Below are 23,786 nucleotides of genomic sequence, written 5' to 3' on the forward strand. Positions count from 1 at the left end.
AGTGTCTGTTCATTTCTTCTCCCCATTTTTTGATGGGATTAGATGTTTTTTTCTTGTAAAGTTCTGTCAGTGCCCTGTATATTTTGGATATTAGCACTTTATCTGATGGGTATTGGGTGAATAGTTTCTCCCACATGGTGGGTGCCTCTTGTATCCTGGGCACTATTTCTTTTGACGTGCAGAAGCTTCTCAGCTTAATGTATTCATATCTGTTGATCTCTGCTTCCACTTGTTTGGAAAGTACAGTTTCCTCCTTGATGATGCCTTTAGTCTCAATGTCATGGAGTGTTATACCTACGTGTTGTTCTATATACCTTATTGTATCAGGTCTGATATCAAGGTCTTTAATCCATTTGGATTTTACCTTCGTACATGATGTTAACTGGGGGTCTATGTTTGCTTTTTTGCAAGTGGCTAACCCGTTCTGCCAGCACCACTTGTTGAAGAGGTTTTCCCTGCTCCATTAGGATTTCTTGCTCCCTTGTCAAAAATTAGGTGATTGTATGTCTGAGGAACATTGTCTGGGAACTCAAGCCTATTCCACTGATCTGAGGGTCTGTCTTTATTCCAATACCATGCTGTTTTGATAACTGTTGCTTTGTAGTACAGTTTAAAATTGGGGAAAGTAATGCTTCCAATACTCCTTTTCCCTAGGAGTTCTTTAGCTATTCGAGGGTGTTTATTGTTCCAGATGAACTTCATAAGTGTTTGATCCACTTCTTTGAAGAATGTCATGGGTATCTTTAGAGGGATCGCATTAAATCTGTATAATGCTTTGGGGAATATTGCCATTTTAATGATGTTAATCCTGCCAATCCATGAGCATGGTATGTGTTTCCATTTCCATGTATCCTCTCTTATTTCTTGGAGCAGGGCTTTATAGTTTTCTTTGTATAGGTCCTTCATATCTTTGGTCAAGTTGACTCCAAGATATTTGAGTTTGTGTGGCAGTAATGTGAATGGGATTGCTTTCTTGATGTCCATCTCTATTGGTGTATAAAAAGGCCATTGATTTCTGTGTGTTAATTTTGTAGCCTGCCACCTTGCTATATGAGTCTATTGTTTCTAAAAGCTTTTTGGTATAGTCTTTAGGGTTTCTAAGTAGAGTGTCATGTCATCTGCAAACAGTGAGAGCTTGACTTCTTCCTTTCCTATCTGGATTCTCTTGATATTTTTTCCTTGCCTGATCACTATAGCAAGAACTTCCAGTACTATGTTGAAGAGGAATGGTGAGACAAGCCTTGTCTTGTGCCAGAATTTAGAGGAAAGGCTTTTAGTTTTTCTCCATTGAGGATAATATTTGCCATTGGCCTGTGGTAGATGGCTTCAACTAGATTGAGAAAGGTTCCTTCCATTCCCATCTTGCTAAGAGTTTTGATCAAGAATGGATGTTTGACCTTATCAAATGCTTTCTCTGCATCTATTGATCTGACCATGTGATTTTTTATTTTTCTTGTTGATGTTGTTTATGATATTGATAGATTTACGGATGTTAAACCATTCTTGCAATCCTGGGATGGAACCTACTTGGTCGTAATGTATGATCTTCTTGATGATGCATTGGATCCTATTTGCCAGGATTTTGTTGAAGATCTTTGCATCTGCATTCATCAGGGATATTGGTCTGTAATTTTCTTTTTTGGCAACATCTCTGTCTGGTTTTGGTATCAAGGTGATGTTGGCTGCATAGAAGCTGTTGGGAGTGTTCCGTTTTTCAATTTCATGGAAGAGCCTGGCAAGATTGGTAGTAGTTCCTCTTGAAAGGTTTGAAAGAATTTATTAATAAATCCATCTGGGCCTGGGCTTTTCTTTTTAGGCAGATGTTTGATTACAGTTTCAATTGCTCAGTAGTGATGGGGGTGTTCAGATATGCTATATCTTCCTTACTTAATTGTGGAAGGTTATAAGTGTCCAAGAATTTATCCATTTCTTCTAGGTTCTTATGTTTAGTAGCATAAAGTTTCTCAAAGTAGTCTCTGATTACCCTTTGGATCTCTGCAGTATCTGTCGTGATCTCCCCCTTTTCATTTCTAATATGGGTTATCAGGTTTCTCTCACTTTCTTTGTGAGTTTTGCCAATGGTCTATCAATCTTGTTTGTTTTTTCAAAGAATCAACTTCTGCTTTCGTTGATCTTTTGGATTGTTTTTTGGTTTTCCACTTCATTGAGTTCTTCTTTCAGCTTGTTATTTCCTTCTGTCTCCCTATTTTTGGTTCCTCTTGTTGGTCATTTTCTAATTTTATGAGCTGCATCATTAAGTTATATAGGTATGCCCCTTCTTCCTTCCTGATGTGTGCTTGCAAAGCTATAAATTTTCCTCTCAGGACCTCTTTTACTGTATCCCATAGATTCTGGCAATTTGTGTCTTCATTAGCATTTGTTTCCAGGAAAGTTTAGATTTCATCTTGGATCACTGGTTGTTCAGTAGCAGGGTGTTTAATTTCCAATTCTTAAAGTGTTTCTTCTGTGTGGCTTTGTAGTTCACATCTAATTTAAGAGCCTTGTGGTCAGCAAAGGTAAACTGCAAGATTTCTATCCTCTTGATTTTATGAAGGTATGTTTTATGTGTCGGCATGTGGTCTATCCTGGAGAATGACCCATGTACATTGGAGAAGAATGTGTATCCAGGTTTTTTGGGATGGAGTGTCCTATATATATCTACTAGGCCTCTTTCTTCCATTACTCTTTTCAGGGTTAGTATGTTTTTGTTGGGTTTCGGTCTGGTTGACCTATCAAGTGTTGACATGGTCGTGTTGAGGTCTCCCACAATTATTGTGTTAATATTGATGTTCTCTTTCAGATTTGTCAGTAATTGTATTAGATAATTTGCTGGTCTCTCATTGGGTGCATATATGTTTAAAAGTCTGATTTCTTCTTGTTGTACATATCCCTTGATTAGTACATAGTGTCCATCTTTGTCCCTTACAGCTTTTCCGAGTATAAAGTTCGTGTCATCAGATATTAATATGGCCACCCCAGCTTTTTTAAGTGTGTTGTTTCATTGGATGATTTTCCTCAAATCTTTGATTTTGAGTCTGAGTTTGTTCTGACTATTCAGGTGTGTTTCTTGTAGGCAGCAGAAGGTTGGATTCATCTTTTTGACCCTTTTTCCACTCTGTGTCTTTTAATTGGTGAATTTAGTCCATTGACATTAAGGGAGATGATTATCATAGGATTTAATGTCATATTTGTAGATAAGTTTGCTGTGTTTATTGGTCTCTCTTGTCTTAAAGTAGGCCTTTCAGTTTTTCCTTTAAGGCTGGTTTTTCATCTGTGAAGTTTCTGAGCTGTTGTTTATCCATGAAGCTATGTATCCTTCCTTCAAACCTGAATGTGAGTTGGGCAGGGTGCAGTATTCTTGGTGAGGCATCCATTTCATTCAGTCTTGTCACAATATCCCACCATAGTTTCTTGTGACATGTCTGCTGTAAGTCTTAGGGATGCTCATTTGAATGTAATTTCCCTTTTTGATTTTGCTGCTTTCAGTATTCTATCTCTATCTGTGGGACTTGTCATCGTAACGAGGATGTGTCTTGGCATGTTTTTCTTTGGGTCTCTTTTAGCTGGTACTCTTTGGGCATGTAGGATTTGATTGCATGTAGTCTTTAACTCTGGGAGTATCTTTGACAGTTGATTCTTCCTGGAGATCTCCTTCCTGGGTCTCTGGGACTCCAATGATTCTTATGTTGTTTCTGTTGAGTTTATCAAAGACTTCTATTTTCATCTGTTCACATTCCTTGAGTACTTTTTCCATTGCCTGATCGTTTGTCTTAAGGTTCTTTTCCAATTTCTTCCACTGCATTGAGTTTTTCTCTATCTCATCTTCCAGCATGCTGATTCTGTCCTCAGCTGCTTTTAACCTGCTGGCAGGCCATCTACTGAGTTTTTCAGTTCAGCTACCGTGTTTTTCAGATGTTATTTCAGTTTGGAGTTTTCTGATTTCTGTTTTTGTGTTTTGTTCAGATCGATCTATGCTTTCTTTGAGTTCTACAAACATCTTCCATATTGCTATTCTAAACTCCTTGTCTGAGAGGTTAATTAGATGGTCGAAGTTTTTTTTAGGTCATCCGAGCTATCATGTTCATTCTCTGTGCATGTTCATTGCCTGTGAGGTTTCCCCATTTTCCTGCTTGTAGTGTGATTTTTTTTCTGCGTGTTGTGGTGGGGTTCATTGGGTAGAAAGAGTGTGCGGCCGCGAAACGGAGGGGCCGCTCTCTTCTGGAACCTCTGGGAGTGCTATTTTTCTGGGCCCTTTTCGGCCCATTCCGAAGATGTTTCGGAGACAGGACAGTGGAAAAACACACACAGGCAACACTCACAGTGGGGAATCACTGGGCGTGCTTAGATTTTCCCAGCCTGATATCAGAAACAGGCGACCTTCCTTTCTGCAGAATACTGTGGTTAGCTGGTTTTTATGTCTGTCACAGTTCTTTGATGCTCCCGCCCTTGGGTGAGCCTCTGGGAGTGCTATTTTTCTGGGCCCTTTTCGGCCCACTCCGAAGAGGTTTCGGAGACAGGATAGTGGAAAAACACACACAGGCAACACTCACAGTCAGGAATCACTGAGATATATTTTTTCTTTCTTTAGTTTTTGGGCCATATCTGATTGCTCAGAACTTATTTCTGGCTCTGCAGTGAGGGATCATTCCTGAAATGGCTGGGGGAACCATATAGGGTTCTAGAAAATGAGTCCAGATTAGTAGAGTACAAGACGAGTGCCCTACCTGTTGTACTATTACTGATCCACACCAGTTAGTATATTTTTTAAAAAATGCTTTCATAGGAGATTTATTTTTGTACCACTACTTTATGCAGATTGACTTCTTTTTATTAAGAGCAACTTAGTTTGTGATTTCCTTCTAAACAAAATAATTCATATAATTCAATACAATAATTTATATAATTCAAGCTAAATTCTGGTGGTTTTTGTTCTGCTTTGTTTTGTTTTGGGCAAATTATGGGGATGTGAAAAGGGGTTATGTCACACCTCAGAACTTGATCCCTGTCTCTGCTCAGGATCAGTCCTGGCACACTATATGATTTCTGAGCCACAAATGTAAAAGTCACTGATGTAAACATTCATTTAGCTACCCATTAATCTAGTGCTGATCAGCCTGAGTTAAATTATCATGTATTTATAATAATAATAATAATAATGAAACTAGCTTAGAAACTAGCTATTTGGAGGAAAGTGACAAGACACATTTCCTAATCTCTTGACCTGCTGTCAGGTAATCATTAGTCCAAATGGTCAAATTGTGAATAATGGGCATGAATTGAAACCATGGATACAGAGAGAGTTTAGTATACAGGGCACCTGATTTATGAAACTTAGCACCCTATATGGTCCTCCAAAAATTGCCAGGAGTAAGCCCAGAACATAGGTGGGTATGGCCCTAATACCCTGACCCCCAAATAAAAGAATTAAAGCCAAGCCCAGCCTCCCTTTGCAAGCATTCATGTGGCAGTGGAAATCAGATTGCTTCCTGTAGAGCTGTAGTTTTCAGCTTTTTTATACCTGCCGATCAGTACAGGTTTTTCTACTGGCAGGCTCTAAATAGCTGTAATTTATTTTACTGATAAACAGGAAACATCTGAGAATTGACACATGTCTATACTGGTGGTTGAAAATCAAGGCATCATGGCACTCAGATGCTTGGAAAATTGTCAAGGTTTGCCTTGCATATACATTTATTACCAAAGTGTACCATCATCACTACCTGTAGCAAGGGAAGGTAGTTTGCCTGTGGAGTTTGAGAATCTTTTGTTTTTACAGAACTCTTGTGTGTAATTTTCCCTGGGGTGTATTTAAAGTACTGGTAGAAAGACCTTAAGGGGTTCTTCTAACACTCTTGGGACTAAAGGGACAAAAGGAATACTGTCATGGTGGCCTGGTAACAACTGAAACCAGAGCAGAGGGGAAAGACAATTTTTTGAGGGAATGCATTATTATAGGGTCAAAACACAGATCAAAGCATACATACCCTCTGTTTGCTGTCAGTCTCATCTGACATTGTGATTCTGAACATAAAACTTTTCTGGAGTGTATAGAGTTGTTGCTTAGGTAGACGACTAATTTGCTGAGCTTCATGACTCATTTCTGTTTTTCTTGTCCAGATTTTCCTTATTGAGGAAGTAATGGGAAATGCCTGCTATCTTGCTACTGGTCATTCTAGTCTTGGATAATTCAGTAGCTGGGCGTGTCACCATGAACCTCTTTGTTCATGTGAACAGTATATGATTACTGAGTGAAACACGTAATTCTTTTCACCTTTATATTGTAGATAGTACACACCTTCAAGGGCCATAAAGCGGAAATTCATCTTTTGCAACCTTTTGGGGATCATGTTATCTCTGTCGATACCAACAGCGTTGTTATTATTTGGCATATATATTCAGAAGGTAAGAATTAACTTACTCCTCTAGCTTATATGTCTGTATCTAAATAATAATCTTTATAAGCATTTTCTTCCTTTTTCAATTGTATTTTGTGTTTTGTATTTGTATTTGGGCCACTTTTGGCACTGCTCAGAGGACCATATGGGTGCCAGGGACCAGGACCAAGCCTGCGTAAGCCATATGCCAGTCAAATTCCCTACCTGCTGTACTATTGCTCTGGCCCCAATATTTCTATACTAGATATTGTACTTGAAATCAGCTAAGAGAAATTTAAAGAAGGGGCTGGACCAAAGTTTGATCCCCAGCACATCATCCCTCAACAGGACTGATACCTAAGCGCAGAGCCAGGAGTAAGTCTTAAAATTTTTTTTTAAGAATCTTTAACGGACTGGAGCAATAGCATTTGCCTTGCATGCGGCCAACACAAGACAGATGGTTCAAATCCCGCCATCCCATATGGTCCCTGAGCCTGCCAGGAGTGATTTCTGAGAACAAAGCCAGGAGTAACCCCTGAGCGCTGCCCCCCCCCCCAAAAAAAAGCAACTTTAACAAATATAGGTAAAAAAAATTAGTAAAACCTGTATAAATAATTTTATTCAATTATTTTAGCTAGCTTAACTACCATACCTAAATTACCTATTTAGCTTTTATCTCAAAATAATTTCCCATTTAATTTCTCCAAATCTAGTGACACTCATTTTCCCTTTAGAATGAGTTTTTATATACACAGCAATAATTCTTGATTCATATTTTCAACTTTGAGTAACAGATTTTAGTAGAAAACCTGAAAGTCTTGAAATATGAAGTAAAATGTGCATCAAGTAAGAACCAGATCTTTCGAGAGTGGTTGTCTCACACAGTGACACTGAGTGAGGTGCTGGGTACTATGCCGTCTTCAATTCTTGGGAATTTATCCGCGTTTAACTCCTAACCTTTCTCAGAGATCAAATAACAATAGGTAACTTCTTGAATCTGTTTATATTTTTAGTTTATTGTCCCTTGAATACCTCATTTTAAATGTAGGATATTTGGGGGGAGGGGTTATTTTTTTAGCTAATGTCTTAGGGATTGCTCAGTGGGTGTTAGTACATGTTCTTGTTCAAGTGAATCTATTTTTTTGTTCTGGTATAGGGAACAGAGTTTCTTTTTCTTGTTTGTTTTTGTTTTTGGGCCACACCCCTTTGACGCTCAGGGGTTATTCCTGGCTAAGTGCTCAGAAATCGCCCCTGGCTTGGGGGGACCATATGGGACGCCAGGGAATCAAACCACAGTCCGTTCCTTGGCTAGGGCTTGCAAGGCAGACACCTTACCTCTAGCGCCACCTTCCCGGCCCCAGGGAACAGTTTCTAAAGCAATACTTGTTGTATCAAATAATTAAGGATGGGGCTGGATGGCAATGGATGGCGATGGATTTCTTTCTGCCATCCCAGGCCACGTGGCTCAGCAACCCCATGAACCGGCAGGTTCCAGGCCCAGGTGATCGGCGTAATCAAGACTCACTCACAAGCAGGCATCAGGAAGCATTAACTTTATTCATGCCCTATTCACCACATGTGTGTGGCCTATCTCATAACCTTTTAAGCATTCAGCCATTCTAGGCTACCCTGCGTCTAAACCCTTTCAGCCATCTTCCCTTTGGCCTCCATCCTGGTCCAAGACCAGAAACAGAAATACCGAAGCCAGCGAGCTCAGCAGGCCCGAAAGGCAAAGACCCTTAATCCCCTGGCTTCCGGGTTTATCTACCTATTCTAAGACCCCTCCCAGGAATGGGCCGGGTCTTGCAGGTAAGGTCACACCTAATATCCGGTTCCCAAGACCCCTCCCAGAAATGGGTGGGTCTCAGGTCGCTACACGTAAATCCAGGGTGGAGTAACATTTCCCCCTTCTTTGAAATATAAAAAGAGCCTTTTGTAATTTTGACTCCACCTTTAGCCAAAGGTGGGTTAATATTTTCATGCAGCAACGTAATAAAGTGAAAATTAATATACCAGCCCTTTTCAAAAACATAACATTTTTGCAAAATATACTATACACCTGTAACCTAAAATTCTATTAATGCTTTTTTACCAAGCACTATTTTGGAACTTTCATGTTCCTATACTTTTAAACTATATTGGGGGAACTTCCTGTTCCTATAAACCTTTCCTATACACAAGTACTACAGCATAGATGCATAACATACATTTTAAAAACAGGTTAAGTACATTAAAATACACACAGTAAAACATTTTGCAATTGAAAATATTAACTATGAAAGACAACAAAACACATTTAAATTATAAAGAAAATGACTAAGACAAAGATGCAGGCGGTTAGAAATTAGATGTTTAAATGGGCTAAAACTGCTAATACTCCTTTTTTTCTTTAAACCACTAACTAAAACTTATCCCATCACCAACTATGAGTAAAATATAAGAGTACCCGCTTAGTCCCTACACCTGAAATCATAGTTCAGATGATTAATTTGTCCCACGCTGATCTCACCACGTGGCTTCTGTAAACTTTGTGCAGGCCGGTTTCGCTCGCGCTGTTGTTGACCATGTGGTTCCAGGTTCCGCAGCCGGATTATGCAGTTTTACCTTTGTGATTTGGAGGGTGGATCCCAGGCTTGCTGCTTTTTGCCGGATTAGGCACTGTTCGCCGCTTTTCTGCTATAGGGCCGAGTTCTTGGTTGATAGCAGCTGCCTTTTTTTTTTCTTTTTTTTTTTTTTTGTTCTTGAAGATAATTTATTATTTTGTCAGCAAGCCAAGTACAGGCTCCAGTTTAAATGAATGGGTATTAAAAGCCCTTTTATATATAAATTGGGAGAAACTCTTTTATTATCCAGTTGACTTTCTTAATACCATTTTTCAGTAGCTCATTGGTCCAGTGTCTTCAGGGAGCTGCTAGTAACAGGTCCAGAGCAGTGGCACAAGTGGTAAGGTGTCTGCCTTGCCCGCACTAGCCTAGGATGGACCATGCCATGGTTCGATCCCCTGGTGTCCCATATGGTCCCCAAAGCCAAGAGTAAATTCTGAGCGCAGAGCCAGGAGTAACCCCTTAGTGTTACCGGGTGTAGTTCACAAACCAAAAGCAAAAAAAAAACTGCTAGTCACAAACAGAAGTAAGGACCTAAAAATTCCTTACCAGCTGGGCCAGAGAAGTAGTATAGAGGGGAGGGCATCTGCCTTGCACATAGCTGATCTGGTGATCTGGGATGAATCTTGTGACATCCACAAGTTTTCCAGTTATTTAAAAATAAATTTCCATTTTAATTTTTGTTTTATAGAAGAATACCTGCAGTTGACTTTTGATAAATCAGTATTTAAAATTTCTGCAATTTTGCATCCAAGTACCTACTTGAATAAGATACTTCTCGGCAGTGAACAAGGAAGCTTGCAGTTGTGGAATGTAAAATCCAAGTAAGCTCTTTATAATTGGTTCCTATCTTATTTTCATTTATTACTCTTTAAGTGTACTTAAGACTCAATTCTCTGTACTTTCAGTTTTCTCAAATAGGGAGTAGTTTTGTTTTCTTGGAGACCTTTCAGTTAGTAGCCCTGATTGTATATTTGTTGTTTAGGGATTTGCATGTAAAGCTAGCTTGTGGTCCTTGTATATTGTGGCCAACTCCATAAACATCCGTGGAAAAGTAAATACTAGTGGCCTAGTTGCCATTAAGAATTCATTATCTATAAAATCTTGTAAAATAAGATGAGGAAGTAATTAAACTCTTAATGGGTAGAATTTTTGTAGAAGGTTAAGAGAGGTGAAGCAAGATCAGTGTTCTAGCTCTTAGAAATGGCACTACTGAACCACAAGGCTATGTACATCTACAATATGATTGGTACAGCTGGGATAGTAGATACATGATTCTACATGTTATTTGGATATTCATTCAGAGGTGAAAATTGAGTGTCAGTTTCTTTGTAGCATTAAAAAATGGTAGGACCGGGGGCCAAGGATCAGGACCGCGGTTCGATCCCCCGGTGTCCCATATGGTCCCCCCAAGCCAGGGCCAATTTCTGAGCGCTTAGCCAGGAGTAACCCCTGAGCATCAAATGGGTGTGGCCAAAAAACAAAACAAAAAAAATGGTAGGACCAGGTTTGCTCTTCAAACCCGCGTTCTCCCTCGAGTGTGTATTTCGCTTGTCTCTAATGTCTCTTTATTGTCTTCACTCTGGAGAAGCCTGTCTTTCTTGAACACAAACTTGTCCCTTTCTCCTCACATCTTTCTTTGAAATAAGTTTCAATCAGTTATCTTCCTCACTTGCCTCTCCCCACCCCTCAAAAAGTACTAGGGCTGAGAGATGGTGCAGTGGGTAGGAGACTTGCCTATTCACGGCTGACCTTTTATTTTACCAGTTACCACATAAGATTCCCTGAGCCCATCACAGGTTATGATTCAAAGACTCAATGTTTATTCTTAGTTTTAAGTCGATGTTCTGGTTTTTAAAACAAGTATCATTGATTGAACTTGTCTCTAACCTCTAAGATTTGCTCCTTCTGCTCTTTCAGTTAAATACCCTTGACCAGATAATTAGTGAACTAATTTAATTATATCTACTACAGAGTTAAATACATGACTCCAGTGTCTTTGTTCTATGAACTTACCACCATGTATGATAATTTGGCCCCATATATACATATATAGTGTGTATATATGTACATGATATATAAAAATATACATACAAAATTTATAATATAGTGTATATATATATACAATTATGTAGTAGTCTAGTTAAATTACATTTTCTGATTTTAGAAACACGTGGTAAAAAATAGGATCATATACTAGAGTTTTTTTAATATGTTGTACTGTATAACACATGATTACTTGTGAATTATTTTTCTCTGTAATTACTTTTTGAGAAGCACACTTTTGGTGAGGTGCTCAGGAAATTGTGCAGTGCTGGAGATATAGCATGCAAACAGCCCTTTGAGCTGTCTCCCCAGATTATTTCATTCATTTTCTAGAAAGATGGCACTTTTGATTTGGAATTGGTATCGTCTACCCTGTCTTGGTATTAAGGTTCCTTTCCCGAAAGGAAACTGACGTTGTGGGCATTATGATATAATAGTAACGTAACTTGAATTTAAAAAAAAACGATAATAGTAATTTGCAAAAACAGACAGAAGTCTATGGTGTGCAGTTGCCTATCTCAGCTGTCTCTGTACATAAGCATTAGATCATAGTAGCAGATGTAATAACAAGGAACTGGCTAGATAGGATTATTTTGTCAAGACATTGTTATAATGAACTATATTTGGAGTCTGTTATGATACAGCACTGAAATGTGAATTTAGGCATCCAACCTATTTCTTCAAGAACCACTGTGGACAAAGAAGTTGAAAAGTTATTTAATACATAATAAAATTAAGGCACTAAAATATACTGAGTGTGAGCACTGCAGTGGGAGTCTCTAGCTTCCTGTCATACTCTGTACCTGTTTCTGTAGATAAACACATTGAATATTATTTAGGCCTCTGTAGTGAGAGGTTGATTGGACACCTGTTTAATCTAAACAGCTGTTTTGGTTGATGCAAGTGTCTTTGTAATATAAAAGAGTAAAGGCTTTGTGTTTCTCTTCTTCCACTTAATTTGTTCCCTTCTCCTCACTATTGGCACCTATGGTGTTCTGAGTATCTACCATGTAGACCATTCTGCTTCTTCATGGAGTTATTGCAAATACCACATATGATTGTCCAGTCTAATTGTCTGTGATCTTACTGGTCTGTCAGTATTGTGGAGTTTGGAGATTGTTGTGTGGTTACATGTGTGCCCTTGTGATCCAGGATCTGTGAAAATGAGTGATTCAGCAGCTTGGCATCTCAGCTGGCTGTTTGCATGCCAGAGGACTTGTGTGTGGGAGAGTTGCTGTGGGGCAGGATTTTAACCTGCTCCCATCCTAGAAGGCTCCAGAGATTTCAGTTTAAAGACTGGGCCTACCTGGGACAACTCAGTTGCAGCATCACTGTTTCACTTTACTTTTTAACATGTTCTTAATTTTGTGTTGCTTCCTCCCAAAATAGTATTCGATTCTCTTTTCTTACAGTAAACTTCTCTATACATTTCCAGGATGGAAAGTTGGAGTAACAGCTCTTCAGCAGGTTAGTGTTTTTTTTTCTTAAATTCATGAGTGGATCTTTGGCAATTCAGGAGTTAGTCATAATGGTGGACCTAAAGGAAAGGTATATATGGTTTAATATGAGTCTAAAACACATTTTTCTAAGTACTGTTTTGAAAATGTATCTAAAAAGAATCAACCACTCTTTGCTATAAATACTCATGGACCCTTAGGCAAGATTACTAGTGTTGTGCAAATAATATATAGCAAGCATTTATATAGTAATAAGCAAGGTGCCTCCAGAAGAATGAAATAAAATTTACGTGAATCAAGGAAGATTATCATCAAACTGAGAAATCTAACAATGTTGAGATTTTTGGCCAGATCCTAGTATTCCACTAAATACTGGTTTTTTTCTAGGGTTAATATTTTTATTTTCATGATTGTATTTTAACAGTGGTCCTCAAACTATGGCCCGTGGGCCACATATTGTATTTGTATCTGTTTTGTTTCTTCATTGCAAAATAAGATATATGCAGTGTGCATAAGAATTCGTTCATAAGTTTTGTTTTTACTATAGTCAGACCCTCCAATGGTCTGAGGGACAGTGAACTGGCCCCCTGTTTAAAAAGTTTGAGGACCCCTGGATAGAATATATATGAATAATTGAGTGTGCATCTGTGGAGAGTTTTAAATATATATTGACTCATGTAGCCCAGTCCATTGCTTAAAGTAAGCCAGAAGAAAGACAAATACAGGATAAGCTAACTTATCTGTGGTGTAAAATAATTATATTTGAAAATGTAATGTGGGGGGTTGCAGATACATGCATCACCCCTGACCCTATAGTCTAGGGAAGGAAAGGTAGGAGAAAAAAAGAAATCAAGATTTGAAGGAAGAAGTTGAGAAAGAAAAGTAGCAGAGCAATAGAGATCTGGGTCTTGGTTATATTGGGGATGTGGGAGAGTCATTTAGTTATAAATCCACAGCATAAACTCTACAACACTGAATATGAGATCTCAGCTGAAACTGTGCATGCCAAGGTAGGTTAGGGGGTAGGGGTGACAGTAGTGACAGTGGAGGGAACACTTCTGATGGAGTTGACACCATTGGTGTTGAAATATTGAATACCTAAAATTCACCTATCAATAACTTTGTAAATCAGTTCTTAAAAACTTGAAAAAAATATTCATTGCATGTAACTGTTAAGTTTATATGCATTCCTTTATCCCTTATTAACTCCAATCTGGTTTTGTTTCCACAGAACCCAAAGGTATCTATGGTTAGGTCCCTGTGAACGAGGAATCATATTCTGGGATATCTGGTTCTATACTAGGTTCTAATTTTTAGTAAGTTAAGTGATGGCAAATTTATAAAATACTTAGCTTTATTCCATTCTGTAATACTGTACTATTATATGTATTACTCTGTAATAATACAGTATTAATCATATTGTGCTAAAGTAGAGAAACATACGTATTCAGGACATGTGCATAAAACAATATGTAAAATAGATATTAAGATCCTAATATACTAAAACTGGAACAAACTAATTGTGAAAGTGAATCTAGCTTACTGCTCAGGAGTCAGTCTCAGAAGTGTTTATTGAACCTGTTAACACTTTTTTGTAGATTTTTCCTATTTTCTTTAAGTATTTTCTTGATGCTTAATCTGTTCCATTGCCTTACAGCAATTCTTTGTAGAAAGAGGTGTCCCTTTCTTTGGGCTCATCCAATCAGTTTATCGGGACTCTCACATGAAATTCTTTATCTATGCTATTTTCTTTCTAAACATCTTTGTCTTAGGATGGGGAGATGACTACAAGACTTCAGGATGGGAAGTAACTTAGAAAAATAATTCCTTAGTTCTTTATGATAAGTATCTATTAAAACTTTTAATGGACTGTGTTTTCCCCATCTTTAGTATAATATTCCTTCACATTTGGGATAATACATGCCTTACCACTAGGATAATTGAAACTTATTTAAGACAATTGAAAGTCAAGTGATTACATTTTTAGGCACCAGCTGTGGATGTTGTTGCTGTCGGCCTTGTGTCGGGCCAAGTTATCATTCACAACATTAAGTTTGATGAAACATTGATGAAGTTTCGTCAGGATTGGGGACCTATTACTTCCATTTCTTTCCGTACAGGTAACTTTTAGCTTACTTATTTCTTAAGTTAAACACACATTCTAAAGGGTCATAAAGATGTTTTTAATAGATGCCTTCTTATAACAGCATAGTAGAATGAAAGTTCTGAAATGTAAAATGACAGAATATGGATATAATATTGGGATAATAGTCTGCCATCCCATGAACTCTCACTTGCTATACTATCCTATACTACATGGCCCTGGTGTGATTCCCTAGCACCACATGGTGCTAGAGCATCACCAGAGGCAGCCCCAGCTCTGGTGAGGTGACTCCTTGTTCCATGAGCAGCTGCTCACTAAGGTGTCCTGGGGCCCTCACCTTGAACTGCTGGCCACATTGCTGGGAGGACCCCACCCCTCCCAAAATAAGAAAATTGAAATTGGTGTTTACTTTTAGGTATGTATCTTTTCTATTTTGTATTTGAGCTAGAGCGGTAGAAAGAACTGCTCTGTGAACTTATTTTGTAGTGTATGTATTTCTTACTGCTTAATATTTTAATCACAGATGGCCATCCGATTATGGCAGCTGGAAGCCCATGTGGCCATATTGGACTCTGGGATCTAGAGGACAAGAAATTAATTAATCAGATGAGAAATGCACATTCTACAGCAATTGCCGGCTTGACATTTCTCCATAGAGAACCACTGCTTGTCACAAATGGTGCTGACAATGCTCTGAGGGTAATATTATGGCTGTTTCCATCCGTCTTTGACCTTTAGGTTATTGCACATCTTCTTTAGTCTATCAATCTACAACCTAGACAAGTGTGGGGTTGCTAGTGTCAGGTGAAACAAAGGCTATGTTTTCATTACAGTGAAATGAGGAAGAAAAAAGCCCTGCAACTCAGCTTTCCCAGAACTCTTGTTCCGGGTTATTAGATTTAGTTCTTGTAGCTCTTTTAGCACATTCCTGTTTTATTTTTTTTGTTTCATTTTGTTTTGTTTTTGCAGATATGGATCTTTGATGGCCCCACTGGGGAAGGCAGGCTCTTGAGGTTCAGAATGGGACATAGTGCTTCTCTTACCAAAATTAGGTATTACGGACAAAATGGACAACAGATTCTTAGTGCAAGTAAGTGCTTTATACCAGAAAAGTTTATTCTAGCATGTATTGAAGGCATATTTATTATCATTTATATATACATTTAAATTCATGTTTTTTTTGAGAGACTAATCTGGATATAATATGACATTTTTAATGCTTCAGGAAGTACTGTAGGTGAAATCTTCACTTGAATTGACTTTGAGTATCATCAGAGACTGGTCAAATTCTGAAGATGTTTTTATTGTCTTTGTTTTATTATTTTAAAACCAGGCTTTTCTTGCTGTATTTTGTTATTGCTAAATGGTGTTCTGTACACAGTTGACTATTAAAGAAAGCATTTAGCTACATCCAGCTCTATTTAAACTATGGGAAACTAACTTCCAAGATATTGCTAGAATTTCATAAGATTTTTACTCAAATAGTCTATTGATCGGTGATGCTTGATAAAGAATTTCTGTATTTGTCAACAGGTCAGGATGGAACTCTACAGTCATTTTCCACTGTACATGAAAAATTTAACAAGAGTTTGGGACATGGTAGGTCATTTTACAAGGTGAAAATAAAATGTTTTTTTATTTCACTCCTATATTTTAAACTAATGTTTTGTTTGCTCATTTTATATTTATAGTTGAATTTAGGTTTATTTTTAAATATCCTTCTAGGACTTAAATTGTAGAGACTTGGTATCTTTATGAATCTTCATCAAGATGGAAGGAGTGATATAGTACATTAGGGATAACATTGCTTTGCACGTGGCTGACCCACGTTTGATCTCAGCATTCCATGTGGTCTCCTGAGCCATCTGAGCACAACTAGGAGTAATTACTGAACATAGAGCTAGGAGTAAAGCTCTTAGAACTGTAGGATATGCCCTTAAAACAAAAGTAATCTTCAGCTCCAAGAATTTTTTTAGTCAAGTTATCTTTTTTGTTCTTGAACAATATTTTTGTTTGCCTTCATTTGGTCCTACATTTTCAGTGATTTGAGATTATGATGTTATATCTTTTAATCCTATGATGATGGGGATATGATTCAGGCTTCATGCATTCAGTCCTTGAACTGTTTTTGTAGGAACTATTTAATCTTAATATAATTTGTTCATTTTTTGGCATATTTTGAGAATGTAATTTAGTTCACTATGTTTCTAGCTGAAATAATGTTGAAATAAAATGTAATGACATCGTATTACAGTAATTATATTAAATATTGTTGCATTTTAGAAAACTCAACAGTGTGGTTTGTTGTATAGTCTTTGTCAGGGACGCACATAGCAGTTTTGGGAACTCAGGAACCTATTTGTCATTGACCTAGCGTTGTGGCCCTTCTTTTCTTGGGCTGCTGGCCTTGCTGATTACCAGCAGGACCTTAAGTGGCTCTGCTAGGTGTGGAGTCCTACAGTGCAAGGTCAAATTAACCTCCTCACACATACTATATTTACCATTTGAAGCCATAACCATATCTGAAGGTCCGACAACTTTTGTTATGGAAAGATTTCTGTTTTGTTTTGCTTTTTTTTTACTAACGTGACTATGATTTTATTATTTGTAAAAATCATTATTATTAAAAATTAATGTGATTTGTTTTCTGGCTTGCATATTGCTGCAAAGCCATCAAATAATTGTAGCAAGTAGCATCATCATAGTTTTACTCCTGATATAAATGGGAGTATCTTTAATGCAATGCATAGTTTTGATACAGTTTATACTTTTGGTTTTATAAAGATCCTTTATTACAGATGACTCATCACTGTTCTCTTTTACCCTGCTCTAGGATTAATAAATAAAAAGAGAGTTAAACGTAAAGGTCTTCAGAACACCATGTCAGTGAGACTTCCACCCATCATGAAGTTTGCAGCTGGTAAGTTACTCCATATTGTATTTCAGGAAGTTTGTAATGAATATTATTGCAGAGACCAGTAAAAGGAAAAGTACTCCTATTCTTGATTGGACTAAAACTCATTTAGTTATAATATGAACTTATTTTGTTCTCTATAATAAATCATCAGTAGCTTTTGTAAGTAACTTTAATTTCTTTAATTTTGGCTTTCTTTCTATTTGTTTTCTATCGTATAGCCAGAGTAATCTTCTAAAGTATATGTACTTGAAAAATCACTTATTTGAAACATGTCACTTGCTTGCTTAAAGTATTTCAGTGGACCCCTACTCCTTTAGGATGGAATTCCTTTTTAAATCTCTTTCTGAATCCTTTGTAACATTGCCACACTTCTCTTATCTTCCTCTTGTTCAAGATGATTTATTTACCTCTGTGCTTAAATTTGTTAACTTAGGAATGTGTATGTTTTTTTCCTCCACTTCACCTATCATATATTTTCTACTGTTTTTACTGTTTCTGTCAGGGTCCCATTTATTTAGCCAGCCCAAATCTTTCTACAGCACCTAAGTACCCTTAGAACACAACACCACACTTGATTTATAATATCTTCTAATCGGCATCTCTTGTTGTATTGAAAGCTGATTGCCAACAGAAATACTTATTTCAACCTAGTGTGTGTGAACAGTGCCTCCCGATAAATTGGAATATTTGATGCTAAGCAAATGATAGGTGAATGAGTAAAAAAAATACTTCATTTGTGATATTGTTTTAGAGGAAGCTCGTGAGAATGACTGGGATGGTATCATTGCTTGCCATCAGGGTAAGCTATCTTGTTCAACCTGGAACTACCAAAGATCTACAATAGGCAATTACTTCCTAAAGCCCAAAGATCTGAAGAAAGATGATATAACTGCTACAGTAAGTGATTTTCTATAAGTACATTTTCTCCTCACACTGTCTTTTAAGATCAGAGAGACAGGAATTAAAGTGCTTGCTTCACATCTGGCCAGTCTATGCCTTTGATCTTCAGCACTTCATGTGGTCCCCAAAACACCCACAGGAGGGATTCCTGAGCAGATTACCATATAGTGATCTTTTTATTCTTAGTCTTATGATACTATTTAAAGGAATAGTGTAGAGCTAATACTGTATCACTCAGCCATGAAGCATTGTTTGCTCCTCAGCACCAAAATAAATATATGTAGTTTAGCATTCTTAAATTTTTCCCCTAATTGTGTTATGTTTTCCATATTTCAGAAAGTTATTTTAAGTTTTACTTAATGTAATATGTTGGTTATCTTAATTAGTATAGGATTAAGATTATTTAGAATAACCCTTTGATATGTTTTAAATATTTGCCTATATTGTCTTATCTAAATCTGTACAACATAATGTTCAGTTAATTTAAGTCCAAGGATTTCTCCCCCCCCCCCCCCTTTTATGGTTTGGTTTTGTTTTAGATACAGGAGTAAGGTTTAGCTAAATCAAGTAATAGATGGATGTAGAACTTAATTAAGGCCTTTATCTCATGTTTATTCTGTACTGCTAAAAATATCTCTTTAAAACTGGATAAAAGATGGTACAGCAGGTAGGTCATCACACTGGATGTGGCCCAAACCTCTTTCCCCAAATGCTTATGAAAGTTACACTGATTGAGTTCTGTCTGAAGCCTTTTAAAATAGATATTATAAATATGACTTATTTTAAAATTTTGCTTTTGGGGCCACACCCAAGTGTGCTCAGAGCTAACTCCTGACCCTGTTCAGGAATCATTCTTGTGTTGTTGGGGAGCCATATATGATGCCAGGGATTGAAATAGGCTTGGATGCATGCAAAACAAGGACATTAGCCCCTGTAGTATATTTCTGGCCCTCATTAAAGCTTTAAAAAATGTCAGCAATGGGGCCGGAGAGATTGCATGGAGGTAGGGTGTTTGCCTTGCATGCAGAAGGACAGTGGTTCGGATCCCGGCATCCCATATGGTCCCCGAGCCTGCCAGGAGTGATTTCTGAGCATAAAGCCAGGCAGGAGTAGCCTCTGAGCACTGCCGGGCGTGATCCAAAAACCAAAAAAGAAAGAGAGAAATGTCAGCATTGCTTATACGGTTTTCATATTTTTATGTATTTTTGTTTTTATTAGTGTATAAATAATTCTGTTAGATCCAGGTTTTAAGATTAAGTTAGACTTGGTTTGCAAATTTGTCACCTTTTTTGTTTAATTTTATTGAAATATGGTTAGCATATCATAAAAATGATGGCATATGTTCATTGATTTTAGTGTCTCCAGAATTTTTATGTATAATTTTAAAACATTCTCATTACCTCAGAAAGAAACTTTGTACCCATTTTCTCACCTATATCCTCTTCATTCTTCCTGCCCACAATCTACTTGTTTTTGCTATGAGGAATTTCCTGCTCTGAACATTTAATGAAAATGGAATCAAGCAGTATATGGTTCCTATAAGCTGAGTCACTTACTTGCCTATAGTAGTGTTTTTAAAGATCACTCAGGAGCAGGGAGGGATCAGATCCTACTGAGGAAAACACTACATTTGGTGAGACATTAATTTGTTGATAGACATCTGAGATAGTTCTGTATTTTTGCCACAGTAAGTAATGCTGTTGTGAGAATCCCTGCTCAAGTTTTTATGTGACTGTATATTTTTATATCCTATGTTTAGACCTCAGAGTTTCCATACATTTTAGCCCATGCTTGTGCTTATGAAATGCTAGTTCATTGTAGTTTTTGTTAGCATTTCCTCAATAATCTAATGAGAACATCATTTCCTGGACTTCTTGATGCCTACAGTAATGTCTGTATATCTTCTTGGAAAAATATGTATCTTCCTGGAGAAATATCCACTCCAATGTTTTGCCCATTGTTAATGATTTGTAAAGCTCTTTTATATCTCTGGATATAATTCCTCTGTTATATCATTTGCAAATATTTTCTCCTATTCAGGAGGTTGCCATTTTGGTTTTCTAATGTATTTTCAGCATCAGATTTTAACTACTATGTAGTTAAAATGTATTACCAGTTCTTTTACATAATTGGGTGGCTTATATACAATTTCCACACTGTTTTGATTATTGCATCTCTGTAGTAAATTTTGAAATCAGGAAGGTTGGGCCCGGAGAGATAGCACAGCGGCATTTGCCTTGCAAGCAGCCGATCCAGGACCAAAGGTGGTTGGTTCGAATCCCGGTGTCCCATATGGTCCCCTGTGCCTGCCAGGAGCTATTTCTGAGCAGACAGCCAGGAGTAGCCCCTGCGCACCGCTGGGTGTGGCCCAAAAACCAAAAAAAAAAAAAAAAAAAAAAGAAAGAAATCAGGAAGGTTGAGTCCCTGACCCTAATATTTTTCCGCCCTGTTTTTGGGCCATACCCGGTGACGCTCAAGGGTTACTTATGGCTCTGCGTTCAGAAATTGCTCCTGGCTTGGGGGACTATATCAGATGCTGGGGATTGAACCAAGGTTCATCCTGGGTCAGCAGGTGCAGAGCAAACGCCCTACAATTGCACTATCACGCTGGCCCCAGACCTTGAAACTTTTATATAAATTTTACAATTAGCCATTTTTTTTTTTTTGCAAATTAAGCAGTTAGGATTTCATAATACCACTTTCAATTTGAAGGTGTAATTATTCTGATCTCTTTAGCCTCACAGAAACTGCTTTTGAGATAAATATTGTGTATTCCTTTCTTATATAATGATTAGAAATTTGGAGCTTTTTTTTTTGACATGGTAGTCCATAGTATTTTTTTAGGATTTATTTAATCAGCTTAGATAAGTAATTCAAAGAGAAAATAGAAGAATACTTTAATTTTGGTACTGTAACGGACAATTTAAGTTGATGTCCAATTTAAATTACATTACAATTTTAAAATTTGGTAATGTTTCATTGTCTTGAATAATAATTTCCATGCTTTTTTGAGACTAGGGATATAATCCATCAAAGTTTTTATATAAACAAAATAATTGCATTATGTTTAAGAAACCAGTATGACATTTATTCATTATGCTCTTTAAAATATAAGATAAATTAAAAGTTACGATAATTTCGAAGTTAAAATTCAATAAAGACATTGTGTCATGTATGTTTCTCTATATTCCCCCTCCCCCCCACTCCCAGGCTGTAGATATAACTTCTTGTGGAAACTTTGCTGTAATCGGTCTGTCATCAGGAGCGATAGATGTATATAACATGCAATCTGGTATACATCGAGGAAGTTTTGGCAGTAATAAAGGTATATTGAAAGTTTTTTTTTTCCTTTTCTTGTTTAAAAGATATAAATTTAATACTTACCTGGCAGGGGAGATACCATGATCACGAAGGTGGTTTCCCCAGGGCGAGGCTCACCCGTTGCACTCCGGGTGTGATGACCCCTGCAATTTTCCCAAATGTGGGAAACTCGACTGCATAATTTGTGGTAGTGGGGGACTATGTTCGCACTCTCCCCTGAAAGGAAAAAAAAAAAAAAAGATATAAATTTAAAACTAATATTTAGTGTCCCTTATTCATATGCCTCAAATTCTCAAATTCATACCTTTTTGTACGCATCATATTGAAGTATTTAGAGACTATAAACTAAGAGGAAATGAAGATTATACAAATCAATGTTTTTTCTTTTTAAGCAGAAATTTCTAACCTTTTTCCTTTAGCCTTTGTAGTATCTGATGAATTGATCTTTTTTCTTTTGGGTGTGGGTTGGTGTTAGGGCCCTATGTGGGGTTGCTTGGGCCTGCTACCAGCTTAGTGTTTAGTATTTCCTACTAGTACTGCTCAGGAAACTATTAGGTGCTAGGAATCAGGCCCCTATCCCCTGTGTGTGTGTCTCTCTCTGGCCCATGAGTTTTTTTTTAGTCTTGAGCGGTATAAGAATCTTCTTACTTATTAAAACCCAGAGTAGGTTTAAGATTTTAGGGGATAGAGTAAGTAGGAACTTGGGTATTTGAGTGCAGACAGCACTGTGTAGTGTTTGTTGAGATGTTGCTGTGCCTGATTTTCTGTTGCTGGCATGCTTTGAAGCCCATGTAGGAGCTGTTCGAGGCATTGCCGTGGACGGATTAAACCAGTTGGTAATTTCAGCTGGTAGTGAAGGATCACTCAAATTCTGGAACTTCAAGAATAAAAATTTAATCCAATCTGTGAACCTCACTTCATCTCCAAATATGATGCTGCTACATAGAGACAGGTAAAAATTTTTGGTGATGATGAATTGTTATCTTCATGATTTTGCTAGAAGTGTTGCATTCAAGTACCTAAGTGAGAATCAGTTTTAATGAAACATAACATTTTGTTGAGTTTTCTTAGAGCTCTACTTGTTTAAGACAATTAAAGCTCCAAGATTTGATTGAAAGTTTTCTGATTAAGACATTTTTGTTTTGTCAGTGGCATACTGGGGCTTGCCTTGGATGACTTCTCCATTAGTGTTTTGGACATAGAAACCAGGAAGACTGTCAGAGACTTTTCAGGACATCAAGGCCAAATAAATGACATGGTAAAACAAAAGAGCTGTTGATATAAAATGTGAATAATCTCTCCTCATTGGGCTATTAAATATGTTCAAGTAATTGGAACTATTAAATATTCAAATAATCATAATTTCTCAAGTATTTGTTTACATAATTAAAACCATATATACTATAAAATATGTATGTATATACATATATAATATTCAAAGTCTATAATTTGAACTCTGATTTCCTAAAGAAGAGGTTTGTTTTTTGGGTTTTTTTTTTTTGATTTGTTGTTGTTGTTTTAAGTAAGCTTTATAATTAAAGGGGTAGTTGTTGCTATTTGATTAAAGTACAAATCCCAGGTTTATTTTTTTTTTCTTATTGCTAAAACAACTCCAAGGAATAAATGTTTGATTTAAACATAGGTATATAATTTTTGAATTACTATTTAAGTAATCTGGGGGAATTAACTATCTTAATTCCAAAGGATTTTTTGTAACAAATTGTTTTAGCTCACTGTCTTATAGGGATTTACAAATATTAAATAAATTAGCTAAAAAGCATACAGTTTGTTTTTAATTTTAAATCAAAGACTGTTGATGATAGATTACCATTTAATTATCTATAAAAATAGAAAAAAGTTTATCTTAACTACTTGATGTTATTCCCCATCAGCTATATTTTGTTATTCTCACACCAAAATTCAGAACTTCTCTGATCCTTGACCGGTTCATAAAGAGGAAAGGGAAAATAAGTGGTTGGGAAATTATTATTCTTAAAATACGAGATTAGCCAAATTACCTACCTACCATTGATCTTGGTTGTGACAGCATCTCTAGGAGTGAAG

General features: G+C 37.0%; 1 protein-coding gene and 1 non-coding gene across 2 annotated transcripts in view; both read left to right on the plus strand.

The window, feature by feature from the left end:
* WDR36 (WD repeat domain 36) overlaps positions 1-23,786 on the plus strand; it is a 55,523-nt gene that overhangs the window by 5,343 nt on the left and 26,394 nt on the right. The window contains exons 4-15 of the mRNA XM_049769124.1: positions 6,285-6,402; positions 9,669-9,801; positions 12,436-12,490; positions 14,468-14,600; positions 15,108-15,283; positions 15,554-15,674; positions 16,118-16,183; positions 17,418-17,504; positions 18,253-18,398; positions 21,612-21,726; positions 22,509-22,674; positions 22,872-22,980. Coding sequence (XP_049625081.1) covers positions 6,285-6,402; positions 9,669-9,801; positions 12,436-12,490; positions 14,468-14,600; positions 15,108-15,283; positions 15,554-15,674; positions 16,118-16,183; positions 17,418-17,504; positions 18,253-18,398; positions 21,612-21,726; positions 22,509-22,674; positions 22,872-22,980 — 1,425 coding nt within the window. The remainder of the gene's footprint in view (positions 1-6,284; positions 6,403-9,668; positions 9,802-12,435; positions 12,491-14,467; positions 14,601-15,107; positions 15,284-15,553; positions 15,675-16,117; positions 16,184-17,417; positions 17,505-18,252; positions 18,399-21,611; positions 21,727-22,508; positions 22,675-22,871; positions 22,981-23,786) is intronic.
* LOC126002499 (U1 spliceosomal RNA) lies at positions 21,778-21,941 on the plus strand. The gene has a single exon (XR_007493192.1). It is a non-coding gene; the product is annotated as a U1 spliceosomal RNA (small nuclear RNA).

Source organism: Suncus etruscus, chromosome 2 (genome assembly GCF_024139225.1).
Source record: "Suncus etruscus isolate mSunEtr1 chromosome 2, mSunEtr1.pri.cur, whole genome shotgun sequence".
Classification (NCBI taxonomy): Eukaryota; Metazoa; Chordata; class Mammalia; order Eulipotyphla; family Soricidae; genus Suncus; species Suncus etruscus.